Below are 13,086 nucleotides of genomic sequence, written 5' to 3'. Positions count from 1 at the left end.
TGCATATTACACTTAAGGTTCTTAAACATGGCTGAACTGAATTTGAGTCTTGACACTTACTAGTAACAACTGCCATAAGGCTCAGTTTTTCAACAGAAAAATTGAGGTGGGAAAAGGACCTATTTTATAAGATTATTATAAATAGCCCATGAGATAATGTATATAAAGTATTAAGCACAGAGCTTAGTACATGGTAAGTGATCGATAAATGTGAATAAATTGATATTGAGTTGATTTTTAATCAATCTTTATATATTAATAATAAAATTTTTACTAGATGTTTCTGGAACTGCTCAATGGTCAAAGCTATTTTGTATTTTTTTAGATTTCCAAATCTTAGTTCTAGACATTCGAACTGAGAATCACGTGTTATTATGATACCTTCTAAAAGCCCAGCACTTAATTTCACAAGAAAAGGACCTCAAGAACCATGCTCCCAATCAAGAGTTTACATACATTCTGTCTGGGACTATATCAAGTATGACACATATAAGACTATATACTAAAATACTAAGCTAATCCAGTCATGACCTTAATAAATTATTTGTCTAACTAACTCAGTTACATGAAAATATTTTGACATAACAGCAATAAATAAAAAATACTCCTATATTTAAAGAGTGAAATTTATTGCTATTATATATGAATATTCTCTAAAACTGTAAGATATACAGTATTTTCTTCTTTATTAAATACAAGGGATGAGAACTAAATTTGGGTAAAATTAATTACATCTTTGGTGTAATCTATAATCATACTGATATATTAATACATCAGGCAATTATAGAGTTAGGCATTCACCTACTCCATCCTTGTCTAATTTCTTTCACCTTTGATAAAGAAAATTAAGAGAAACTTGGTCTTAATAAAATAACTTTTTAATTTTAAGTGAGATAGTTCATCATCTTGAACAAAGAAAATCTAATTATTGCTATATATTTTAAAACAGGTAACCATAAAAATGGAAATTTTTTATGTGAACATAATTTTTTTAGTTATTGGCTGATTTATATGTTAAAGTTTGTTAATAAAAGAGTATTATACAAAATGATAGGCCACCTATCATTAGACATTAATGTCTACAGAAACTAAATTTTCTTAGTTTATTAACACTATACATAATTAAACGATGTTTCTAAACAAATTTTTTGAACTTTATAAAAGACCATTTCAATGTAACAAATAGTTTGATGAAATAAATCTTGCCTCCCCTACAAGAACCATCCATAAATACTACCATAAAGTTAATATCTACAAGTTCCTTTTAGAGCGGTTTCTACATTAAAAAAAAAAAGACAAGTTCTAAGTTACAACAAAACTAGATTGAGCAGTAATGTGGGTTTCAGAACTGCAAACTGAGTATTCAATTAGGAACATTATAATGCTATTTATGTAATCCTAAATCTTAAAAATGTTATTCCCATATTATCGGTTTCGTTATTATTATTCATAATTGTACTTGACGCTCAAATATCTGCTTTTACCCAGATTAGAAATTAGAACTATAAATGAACTCTAAGAGTTTATTCATAATTTGTAACAACTCTCAATACCAACGACACAAAGTTAATTTGAGTTAAATGGCTGTGGGCTGAAGATATAAAAACCCAAATTAAAGAATAAAGAATCTAACTCCTTAAAAACATTTCCCAGCATTTTTATTTTCTTTATGGGAAACTAAGTATTCTCCTCTGTACAGTGATACTTATTACATATCAGAGGAGGCTTATAGGCAGTATCATAATTCTATAACCAATGCAAGTCATATAAATGCCCAATAAAATTCCTGATTTAAGTAAGCTTATTCCACATTTTTAAAGATTCAGTAAAGATTAGGAAGGCTAAAAGCTCACAAAAGAAGAAAGGAAACTGGGATAGTATAATTGGGATGGGAAGAGGGGAGGAGAATATGACAAGAGGAAACAGACAACAGTAAGGAAAAAAATGTTGCAATCAAGAGACAGAGGACTGGCCTGCCTTTGAATATCACTCCAGCTACATCTTAGTTCTTGGTCTTCATCCACTGTCAACAGCCATTCTGGCTGCATTTCTGAACTGGGCTCTCATGGAGGTGATACATTCACCAGCCATCTTTAGGAAGGTAAATGATTAATTGCACTGTTTTCCCACTGCTGCAAGGACAATGAAAGGGAAAGTAAACTTGTGCACCTCATTTCATATCTAGTTGTAATTTTCCACACAACAATAAACAGAAACATACACTTTAAGGTTATCAGGCCTTTCTTTTTTTCTTTTCCTGTGTGTATGTGTGTTGTGTCTGTGTGCTTTCATCAAGATAGTTAATATAAAAATTCCAATCTCCAAATCATCATCCAGTTGATAATAATTTCAATGTAATTTGAATCTTCTAACCACAAATACAAGAACATGGAATGCTTATAGTTTTCTCTGAACATCCCTTTTAATTAAAAATGTTTAAATTGATTTAATAAAATTATAAATAAAGAGAAAGCAATGTAATTTAAAATTATGATTTTCAGACATGAAAATCACTAGCAGGAAAATTTATGTATAATCTTATGTGAGTATCTCTAAAGCCTACAAAGAAATTCTACTTTCAGCTCTCCTACCCAAGATACAACACAGGCTGATGTTTTGCTTTGTTTTTTTTTTTTTTTTTTAAAGTAATCTCTACACCAAATGTGGGGCTCAAACTCATGACCTGCAGAGCAACAGCTGCATGCTCAACCAACTGAGCAACCCAGGCGCCCCACAGGATGGTTTTGATACCAAAGTTCTAAAATAAAAGCTCATGGCAACTTTATTTTTTGCCTTTGCAAATAACAAAAAAGAAAAGGGGAAAACACACTTTTATGTGTTAGTGCTGTACAGCTTAGTTAAATTCACTTCCAAAACACCTCAAGGAATAAATAATTTTACAAAGATAGTTCTAAAATGGAAAATACCAAGTTGGTGTTTTTGGAGGCTCATGTAAAGAAGTTGAGCACACAGATTAAAGAGAAATTATTACAGATATATTTCTTAACCCACCTGCTATCAGGTCATCAAGAGTGTCGGTAAGCGTCTGGGCTGGAGTTGCAACCATTAGTCCATCTGGTTCTTGAACTAACAGCCCCTGATCATGTCCAGTAATAGCAATCTGAGGCTGTCCTATAATCTGATGATTACCTGATACTTTCTGAAGTTCAACAGAATTTGTCCCATTAGAACCTAAGTCACTGGAAAAGTTACACTGTGGAGATGATAAAGGCTGGACTGGGACAAAATCAATTTGTTCTGCCGATGGTGGAGACTGCTGCTCATCATCAACATCATTATCTTTAAATAAGATTGTGTCAACCTGAGGTAACTCTGAAAAGTGATCCTCTGGGAGACTACCATCTCCTTCCCCTTCTGGGAAGACTCCTCTATGAGAGCACTGCTGGTGTAGAGATACTGTGTCTTTCTGACCTTTGGTTTCCAAGTATTCTTTGGTAAATTGCTGCTGTGTTTTCATCTGCAACTGCCTTTCCACTTTCTGTAGTTCTTTCAGTATTTTCTTCTTCTTCTGGACTTGCTCTTCTCTGTTCTTTTTAAGTTCTTCTATCTTATCTTTGTTCAGAGGTTCACCTTGAATTAACTCCAGTGACTTAAGCTGTGCTTTTTCAATAGCACTAATTCTTTGTCCCAGTTCATTCAGCTTGCCTTCAGTCTCCTCTACTATGCACTCCAAAGGCTGGTATGGGTGAAAAGGTGGCAGTACGTCCTGATCTGCTACCTGCAGGGAACTGGACTTCTGCTTGGATGTACCTAAGCACATGAAAAATGTTTGAAAAAGTGCCATGCTAAAAAAAAAAAAAAAAAAAAAATCAGCTCCCCCTCCCACACACACACGGACCTCCCTCCCAAAACCCTTGACTGTTCAAAGATTCACACCAGTGGGAGGTAGATTAAAGACTCATCTATTCAACACAGCACACACTGGGATGTTGTCCATTAAAAAAAATGTGAATTTTTAAATTAAAAATCAAAATTTTAGGATAGGAGGATTTTGGAAGTTAAGACGAGGCAGGGAGAAAGGAGATCAAAGAGGAAAGAATCTCAAAATTCTGTTTATTAGACTGGACTTTTAAAGAACATCAAATCTAAAAGAGTGTCAAAATAGTGTTGAGGATATCATTAACGATTTCCCAATTGTTTCTTCACAATATTAACTGTGCAAGTAAAGGTTACTACAGGACACTATAACTTGTAAATCAACATAGTGAAAAGTGTTTTTCAAGTGGCCAAAACCTTTGTCTTATTATATTAAAATATAATGTGAAATTAGTTTTTTCCAGACCTATCCTTCTAAAATTTTCCATTAAATAAGTCTTAAACATTTCTTTACCTGAAAACTACATTAAACTTAAATCACAAAGGACAATTATTCTAAGTTTAAATAAAGTCTTCATGTAAAAGTCTACAGGAAAAACAATGAGTGTTACCTAGGAGAAAATCAGATTTCTCATATTGATGGTGTATGTTAAAAATCAAGTAAATGTATGTTATTTTAAGATTTTAGATTGCACTTAAATTAAGGTACTCCCCTCATGACAAAATAATTATCATTATTAACAATCCTACCATCTGGACATAAAATGGAGGAAATATAACAATAACTACTTTGAGGCAAACTCAAGGCTTACTCTTCCTGTTTAGGGAGAACTGGGGCTATTCAACAATGAAAAGGAACCAACTACCGATACATTCTACAAGGTGGACAAACCCTGAAAACATGCTAAGTGAAAGAAGCCAGACACAAAAGATGACATATTGTGTAATACCATTTATATCAACTCTATAGAGAAAAGCAAATCTATAGAGACAGAAAGGAAAGTAGTGGTTGCCTGGGGTTATGGTATTGAGAATGAGTTACAAACTGGCATGAGTGATATTTTCAGAGTGACAGAGATGTTTAAAACTAGATGGTGGTGATGGTTACATAATTAGTAAATTTACTAAAATTCATTGCATTGTACACTTATTTTTTTTTTAAGATTTATTTATTTATTTATTTATTTGAGAGAGAGAGAATGAGATACAGAGAGCATGAGAGGGAAGAGGATCAGAGGGAGAAGCAGACCCCCCGCTGAGCAGGGAGCCCAAAGTGGGACTTGATCCCGGGACTCCAGGATCATGACCTGAGCTGAAGGCAGTCGCTGAACCAACTGAGCCACCCAGGCGCCCTGCATTGTATACTTAAAATGAAGGAACTTTATGGTATATAAACTAAACAACAGTAAATCCACTTTTAAAAAAGATCTGGGTAAAAAATAGTTGTTTACTCTTCTGAATTGCAATCAACATATATGAATAACATTGGTAACTTAAGATTTTTAAAAGTAAGATCATCCAATGCATTCAGCACGATTCTCAAGTCCAAAGGAAAAACGTCATCACCCATTTGATGTTAAAATACTCTGAATTACAAGAGGGCAGTAAAACCACTAGAGGAAAAAAATTAGAGATTCAACTGTTTTTGTTTTGTTTTGTTCTTGCTAGAATAGGAAATCTCAAAAATGCAGGTACCTCAAACATCTGCAACATTTTATTAATGAAAAAGTCCAACAGTTTTCCCCCTAGATATTGACTTTAACAGGTTCAGGATACCACATTTCCAAAACTATTGCAATCACTTTAAGAGACTTAATTATTCTTTAAAAGCAACCTTCAGCAAAATGTATTACCCACATTCAATTTCAAATTTATATCTGAGCAAAGGGATGGGTCAAGACCTTATCCTTTCAGAGCAAAAGCCATCATATTTGTGAGATAAACGTTTTTAAAGATGTTATTTATTTACTTGAGAGAGAAAGAGAGAACACACTAGCAAGGGGAGGGACAGGATGGGGAGCAGACCCCCCCCCGCTGAGCAGGAGCTCAATGCAGGGCTCAATCCCAGGACTCTGGGATCATGACGTGAGCCAAAGGCAGACACTCAACTGACTGAGCGACCCAGGCAGCCTTGTGAGATAATTTAATAACTACTTCTATAAGATCTTACAGGAATCCATGGTTTGATTTATTTGTTCCAAGTACCTAATAACAATCAACAGGTAAGAAAAGGGAGATTTACTGTCACAAATAGCAATGTAGATATCTGCTAATCCAGCTAAGAAATTTTCAATCATGTAATAAATTCAATGACAATTCAAGCTCTGCAAAGACTGAATGCTCCTTTAAAATGTTCATTAATTTTAAAACATGCTATTTAATTTGTATTTAAGATTAAGGAAAACTAGGTAAGAGGTCAACACCAATCAGACTGGTAATTATATGACCACCCTGGACATTCTCAGATCTAAAATCTTATAAACAGTATGACCCAAAATAAGACTGGAATTTTGAGGACAGTAACAGATTGGAATAAGCCCTACCTTGTTAACAAATAAAATACAATAAGCTTAGAGCACAAGATTACTAAAATTAACTTATTTAACTTAATATAAAGACTAAGCCCAGGACATACGTAGCAGGGAAGAACAGGATGCTGAAAATAATGGACAAAAAGCAGTTCTTCCCAAAATAGCTAATGGTTGAGTATCTGTAATCATGGAGTTAGTGGGATTGCATAGATACACATTAAAGCATTAATACAAGTTATAAATCAAGAATAAAACAAGTTGGTGGGGCGCCTGGGTGGCTCAGTTGGTTAAGCGACTGCCTTCAGCTCAGGTCATGATCCTGGAGTCCCGGGATCGAGTCCCGCATCGGGCTCCCTGCTCCGCAGGGAGTCTGCTTCTCCCTCTGACCCTCCTCCCTCTCATTCTCTCTGTCTCAAATAAATAAATAAAATCTTTAAAAAAAAAAAAAAACAAAAACAAGTTGGTAAAAAACAAATAATGTCACCTAATTATTCCTAGAAGCTAAAGCAACACCTTCAGTGTTCGGGAAAAGTAGAGAATGGGACAAGCATCCCTTTAGCAACAAAATTTTTAGTAGGTAGGAAGGCTATAGTATAAGATGCCAGAATATAAGAGTTCTAGCTTTTTAAAACATCTCCCACTGTCAGATACAAATAAATTAAATCTATTCACTAGTAGCATTAAGTGACATCATAAAGTACTATTTAGGAATACAGGTAAAGCCAACATCTTACACTTTGGTCTGGTGTTGTCCTACTTTCTCAGCTTTCCCTTTTCCTCCATTAATAAAACTAAAAAAGTTTGTAATAGGAAACCATGATATAGAGACAGCTTAGAGTATAGCCTTTATTTTATGCACAGTGAGGGAATGAAGTGGACAGATACTTGCCAAAAATTGAGTTTACTATTAAAATGAGTTTAATTCCATCAATCATTTTTGTGTCTAAATTAGTACTTTGTACAATAAAAAACAATGGCCAAAGGGAAAAATACCTGACATACAGATGGATCTAGGTTTGGTTTCATATTTCCTTACTTGTTTTTTGTCTAAGGAAATTTAAACATCGTCCTGCAATTCCCTTGCTTTCTTATATTACCACACAGCACCTGACTAGAATGATTTTTATTTATTTTTATTTTTTTATTTTTTTTAGATTTTATTTATTTATTTGAGAGAGAGAATGAGAGAGAGAGCATGAGAGGGGGGAGGGTCAGAGGGAGAAGCAGACTCCCTGCCGAGCAGGGAGCCCGATGCGGGACTCGATCCTGGGACTCCAGGATCATGACCTGAGCCGAAGGCAGTCGCCTAACCAACTGAGCCACCCAGGAGCCCTAGAATGATTTTTAAACAACACTCCCAACTGGGTCTTAAGTGGAAAAAAAAAAGATTGATGAAATACAGTTGAAAATAACATAATTACGTCAAGTGTGGTAGCATATATATCGTCTAATGGAATTTGCATTTGGATAAATAGATGTATATTGTGTTCTAAGTTTCAATATAAAATATTCCTTTTTTTTTAAGATTTTTTATTTGTTCATTTGAAACACAGAGATGCAGAGAGAAAGAGAGCATGAGCAGGGGGAGAGGCAGAAGTAGACTCCCCGCTGAGCCAGGAGCCCGATGTGGGGCTCGATCCCAGGACCCTGGGATCGTGACCTGAACCGAAGGCAGACGCTCAACCATCTGAGCCACCCAGGCGCCCCAATAAAATATTTCTTATTGTGGTCACAGTAAAAAGTGAAAGCCATTGGCCTAGAAATAACTCATTTTTCCTTTATGCCTAAATTTCTGTCTCAAAATTTCCCAAAGTAACAGGGCATCCTATACATCTTTAACACAGAAGGATAACCAAGAGTGTCCAAAGAGAGAGCATCTGTGTAACATGCTAAAAGATTAACTGAACCTCCTGCCTTTTACTGTAAATCTCATATATTAAAAGACATTAAATTTGGACATATGTAAATTCACATAAGCATGATTACAAAATGGAAATCTGCTAAATTAGAGAATATCAGCAGTAAAATCTCCAGAGGAACACTCAATTTCATTCACTGTACATATAATTTCTATACAATTTTAATGATTTGATATGAAAATGAGAACTTTTCATGTTACCCACTCCAATAAACAATTCTGGGATATAAAGTAGCATATTAATTTAATTCTTAGTTTATATTCAAATTTGTTTTCGATCTTTTCCCAACCATTCTAGAATACTATTTCTTCATTAATTTTTTAAACATCCTCTTTAATTACAATGTCTCTCTTCTTTAAAAAAAATTCTTAATAATTTTCTTTGTCTTCAGAATAATCTAAATTCTTAGCCTGGCACTCATTATTTAACAAATATTTGAACATCTAGTACAAGCAAGGCATAGTGGACCATACAAAGACAAGCAACATAAACCCTGCCCTTGAGGAGCTTACAGTCTAAAAGGGGAGATAAAGATGTACAAAACCAAATACAAAGATAAAGCCAAGGGCTGGCAGGCTTGGAAATGGGACAGAGGGTGTATAATATGGGTAATATGGGAACCCTTATGCATTGCTAGTGGGAGTGTAAACTGCTGTAGCCATTCTAGAGAGCAATTTGTGGCACTGGTCAGATAAACATTATGGAGTCCTATGACAGGTAATTCTTTTTTTTTTTTTTTAAGAGGTATTTTTTATTTGAGAGAGAGCGAGCACATACATGGTGGGGGGAGGGGCAGAGGGAGAGGTAGAGAGAAAATCTCAAGTAGACTCCCCACTAAGCTCGGAGCCCCAGGCCACAGTGCTCGATCTCACCACCCTGAGATCATGACCTGGGCCAAAATCAAGAGGCAGATGCTTAACTGACTGAGTCAACCAGGCACCTCCTATGACAGTAATTCTGTTCCTGATTTTATCCCCAAGAGATTCTCAAACAGATCCTTAAGAGGACTGTAGCAGGATTCTCATCACAGCATTGTCTGTGGTGGTGGGGGATGAGAGGCAATTTGGATACCCATCACTGGAAAAAGACAAGTGAAAAATGGAAGATGTAAAGGATGAAGCACTATGCTGCCAGCAGAAACAGTATAGAGGTAGACACATGGATAGATCTGTAAAACAGTGTTGAGTGAAAAAAGTAAAAAACAAAACATGATCTAGAGCATAATACCATTCATGTAAATTTAAAATACACACAAAGTAGTAAACATTTTATAAGAACTTATAAAAACAAAAGAATTCGCATCAAACACAACAGAAAGATTGTCTATAGGGGAAGTATGATTAACTCAACCCTCTACACTTGAAGTCCAAGGGGCAGGGAAAGGGGCAGGTGTGACCAGAGTCAGAAGGAAGATCCAATAAAGAGCTGTAGTACTCCAGAAGAAAGAAATTACTCCTTAAGAGGGCTTGAGGTGCACACAAAAGATGTGTTTTGTTTATCCTGACACCATTTTAATGTTTTGTGGTAGATTAGTTCTAAGTTGTACAACCTGCAGAGGATAATCACGAGTCCTATCTTTTAGAATCTCTGTAGAACCAGTTACAACAAATAAGTTAGATGTAACAGTAGCTTTAATCAACAAATTTATTTACAAAACTGATTTGGAAAGGCATAAGGTTGATATTACTTATGCATCCTTTCCCAATTGAACATTCAAAGCTATAGTTAATAAAGCTAAATAATACTAGAAAACTGAGCATATCACTATCACTTGGTTTCACATTTTGTTTATAGAGGTGATCTTGAGGTCTTTGTCAGACGCCACCTAGAATGTCAAATCCTTTGAAAACCAACAAAGGGTAAGTGAGATTAGCTGCCTAAATCAGGAGAATATGGGTCAATATGGATGGAACAAATGGTACAAATATCATGAAAGAAAAGAATATCTGGGTAGTATATATATATAATACCTAGGTAAGTTTTAAGGGCATGAAAATATTTTAGGAGGATGCAAATACAAATAATAAAAAGACTTCAGGCAGAAGTAAAATGTTCTAAGAACTTAAAAGATGATTGCTACGAAAGGAAGAAAGTCCTAGAGAATAAGAACTCTCCCTTCATCCCTAATCACATTTGCAATACAGATATAATCTATGGACTTAAAAGAAACAAAAACAACAGGGTCAAAGAGAGATTTCATCACTCAAAGGAACTTCTTTAGAGACATAAATGAGAAGTTTTAAGGAGAAAAAGCCACTTTAAGGAGGAAAAAGTAATAATATATCTTTTATGATTTAAGATACGTTTTCCTATCTACCTGGGTAATTCAGTGTGTACATTTACATCATCAACTAATTTTTCCTGAGTCATAGTGATACAATATTCTATGATGCACATGATTTATACTAAAATAACATCTGAATACGGTGCATCACCACAGTTTGATCCTACATAAAGAAATATTAGGTTGACGATGCCACATGGCATCTGGCAACAGCAAGTACCCAAGTGTCTAAATACAACTGCTAATTTTTTCCTTCTCTTATAATTTAGTAAAATGAAAGATTACTCAAAAGGTTAGTTCATTTTTATGCTATTTGGTAAGTAATAAAACATCAAAGTGAAGAAAATTAAGTAGATACCCAGTATCAGATGGTATTTCAGTAACTAAAAAATACGATTATTCACTTGACCATCAACTTGAAGAAACCCTACCCAAACATTTCTGTTGACTTACATATTAAACCTAAATTTAAAATGTTTTACTTCTTCTCTGCACACACTCCATGTCCTTCCCAGATTATTTGATTATTTTGTGGCTCTGTTATTAATATATTTTTTGAATCATTTCTTATTTAGTATTGAATTTCCCCAGCCAAAGTTACTAGAGTCCTCTACAATGTATAGCCAAACAAAAAACAAAAACAGGGACATTTATGTTTAAATATTTTACTAACAGTAAAGTCAATTAGGATGCTTAGATTCCTTAACAAGTACATGCTTAATTTGCTTTTTATTTGTTAAAATTAAAAACAGCAGTCCTCATTTTCTGAAGAGTCTGAATAGCTAGGTGTCCAATGGAAAACTCCATTATTAGCTTAAGTCAGAGAGATTACAGATATTTTATCTCTGAAATTAATAGTTTAGAAATGAAGTAACCCTTGGTCAAGGCCCTCAATACTCTAAATTACTCAAATTGACATAATTTAAAAGAAGCTTCTGCTTGGTGCTGTAACAGTCAACTCTAACCAACTTTTCTTAAATCAAAGAGAAACTAACATGTACTTATACACCTCAATGTGATTTCAAAAATCTAGAGCTTGGTTATCATATACTGAATGAAATATGCTCATAAATTTGTTTTTATGTAATTTTTAATACCTTACACATTACCTATTTTATTTCAGGGAACTCATATAAGACAACTATACATGAGTATCAAGGGAAGGTACTTTGTATCTACAAGTGAAAAAGCAGGAAAATATCAGAGTTCATAAACTTGAGTCCTTTAAATAGTATATGCTTCTTAATATTTACTTGGATATTATTTATATACTTCCCCCCCCCAATGTTTATAGCAGCAATGTCCACAATAGCCAAACTATGGAAAAAGCCAAGATGTCTATATACTTTCTGATAGTTACTTGTCTAGGTTCACATAATGACAGATGTTAGCCCACCATATTCAGCATTACATGAAAGAAACTAAATGTAATTCTTAAAATTCTAACTCCTTCAGTTGCATCAATGCTACAAAGACTTAACTAGACAGCAAACACACATTTCCATTCCTCATATTGTACTATTTAACAAAAGAACTGTCAAATGGAAAATGAATGTCTGATAAATTTTTATTACTGTAATATAATCAACAACCTGATATGCTTTTTAAGTATTTTTATCTGTGCCAGAAAACTAACCTAGCAGTATGTTAACAAGATAATTAGAAGTCATTTTTCCTAGTATTTATCTTCTTTCTTTTATAAACAGTCTGTGAGACTTAGCATTTGTCAGAATTACCTACCTCAATTAATCCTGGGTACACATTAACTGTATACCATTAAAGTACTTTTATGAATTCATTAATTAGGTGATAAAATACCCATTTTAAGGAAAATAATTCAATAACTAACCTTTTTGTACTCCTAAAAGGGCAGGAGAGTTCTCCTGTGATGTTCTGTCAGGTTCTTGGGGAGGTACAACCATGGCGAGTGTATGCATTGGTACACGTGGAACCTAAAAAGTTAACTCAGAAAAAATATCATCTCAGACCAAAGAATAAAACAAGGGCCCAAAAATCAAATGGAAATTTAGATGTTCTTCATATACTACCAAATTCATTGTTTTGTTTCTAAAAAAAAAAAAAAAACAAACAAACCAAACAAACAAAAAAAGCCTTCACTAAGGAATAATTTCTGAGAATATTGAATTGGACAAACTCAGGCTATCTATAGGCAGTGAATGATTTAAGCTAAACAGAATTAGGAATACTCTCTTATTAGAGAGAAAGCCTTGTTGGGCCTTGGTTGTTCTGATTATAGCCAGGAGTACACGTCACATATTGACTGGCCAATTTACCCTTGTTCAAATTCTGTATGGGTCAAAAAAAGAAAATCCAACATAGTCCCTAACTGGGGTATTTTAGCAGTTCTCAGGATAACTTTGTAGAAAAGAACTTAAGATTTCACTGAACTTTGTATACTTAGTATACTCTCTATATTCTCTCCATATTTTTAGGTAGGTTTAAAAATTTATCAATTTTTGGTGCATATTTCCTGGTTAATTACACTTTCCTGGTT

At 34.2% G+C, this 13,086-nt stretch overlaps 1 protein-coding gene across 1 annotated transcript in view; it reads right to left on the bottom strand.

Moving 5' to 3' along the window:
• The window catches only part of LOC110591113 (ankyrin repeat and KH domain-containing protein 1), a 123,912-nt gene that overhangs the window by 29,683 nt on the left and 81,143 nt on the right, over positions 1–13,086 (bottom strand). The window contains 2 exon segments of the mRNA XM_021702015.2: positions 3,013–3,771; positions 12,421–12,523. Coding sequence (XP_021557690.1) covers positions 3,013–3,771; positions 12,421–12,523 — 862 coding nt within the window.

Source organism: Neomonachus schauinslandi, chromosome 7 (genome assembly GCF_002201575.2).
Source record: "Neomonachus schauinslandi chromosome 7, ASM220157v2, whole genome shotgun sequence".
Taxonomy (NCBI): domain Eukaryota; kingdom Metazoa; phylum Chordata; class Mammalia; order Carnivora; family Phocidae; genus Neomonachus; species Neomonachus schauinslandi.
The sequence above is the reverse complement of the archived record's forward strand: the minus strand, read 5'-3'. Positions and strand labels throughout refer to the sequence as shown.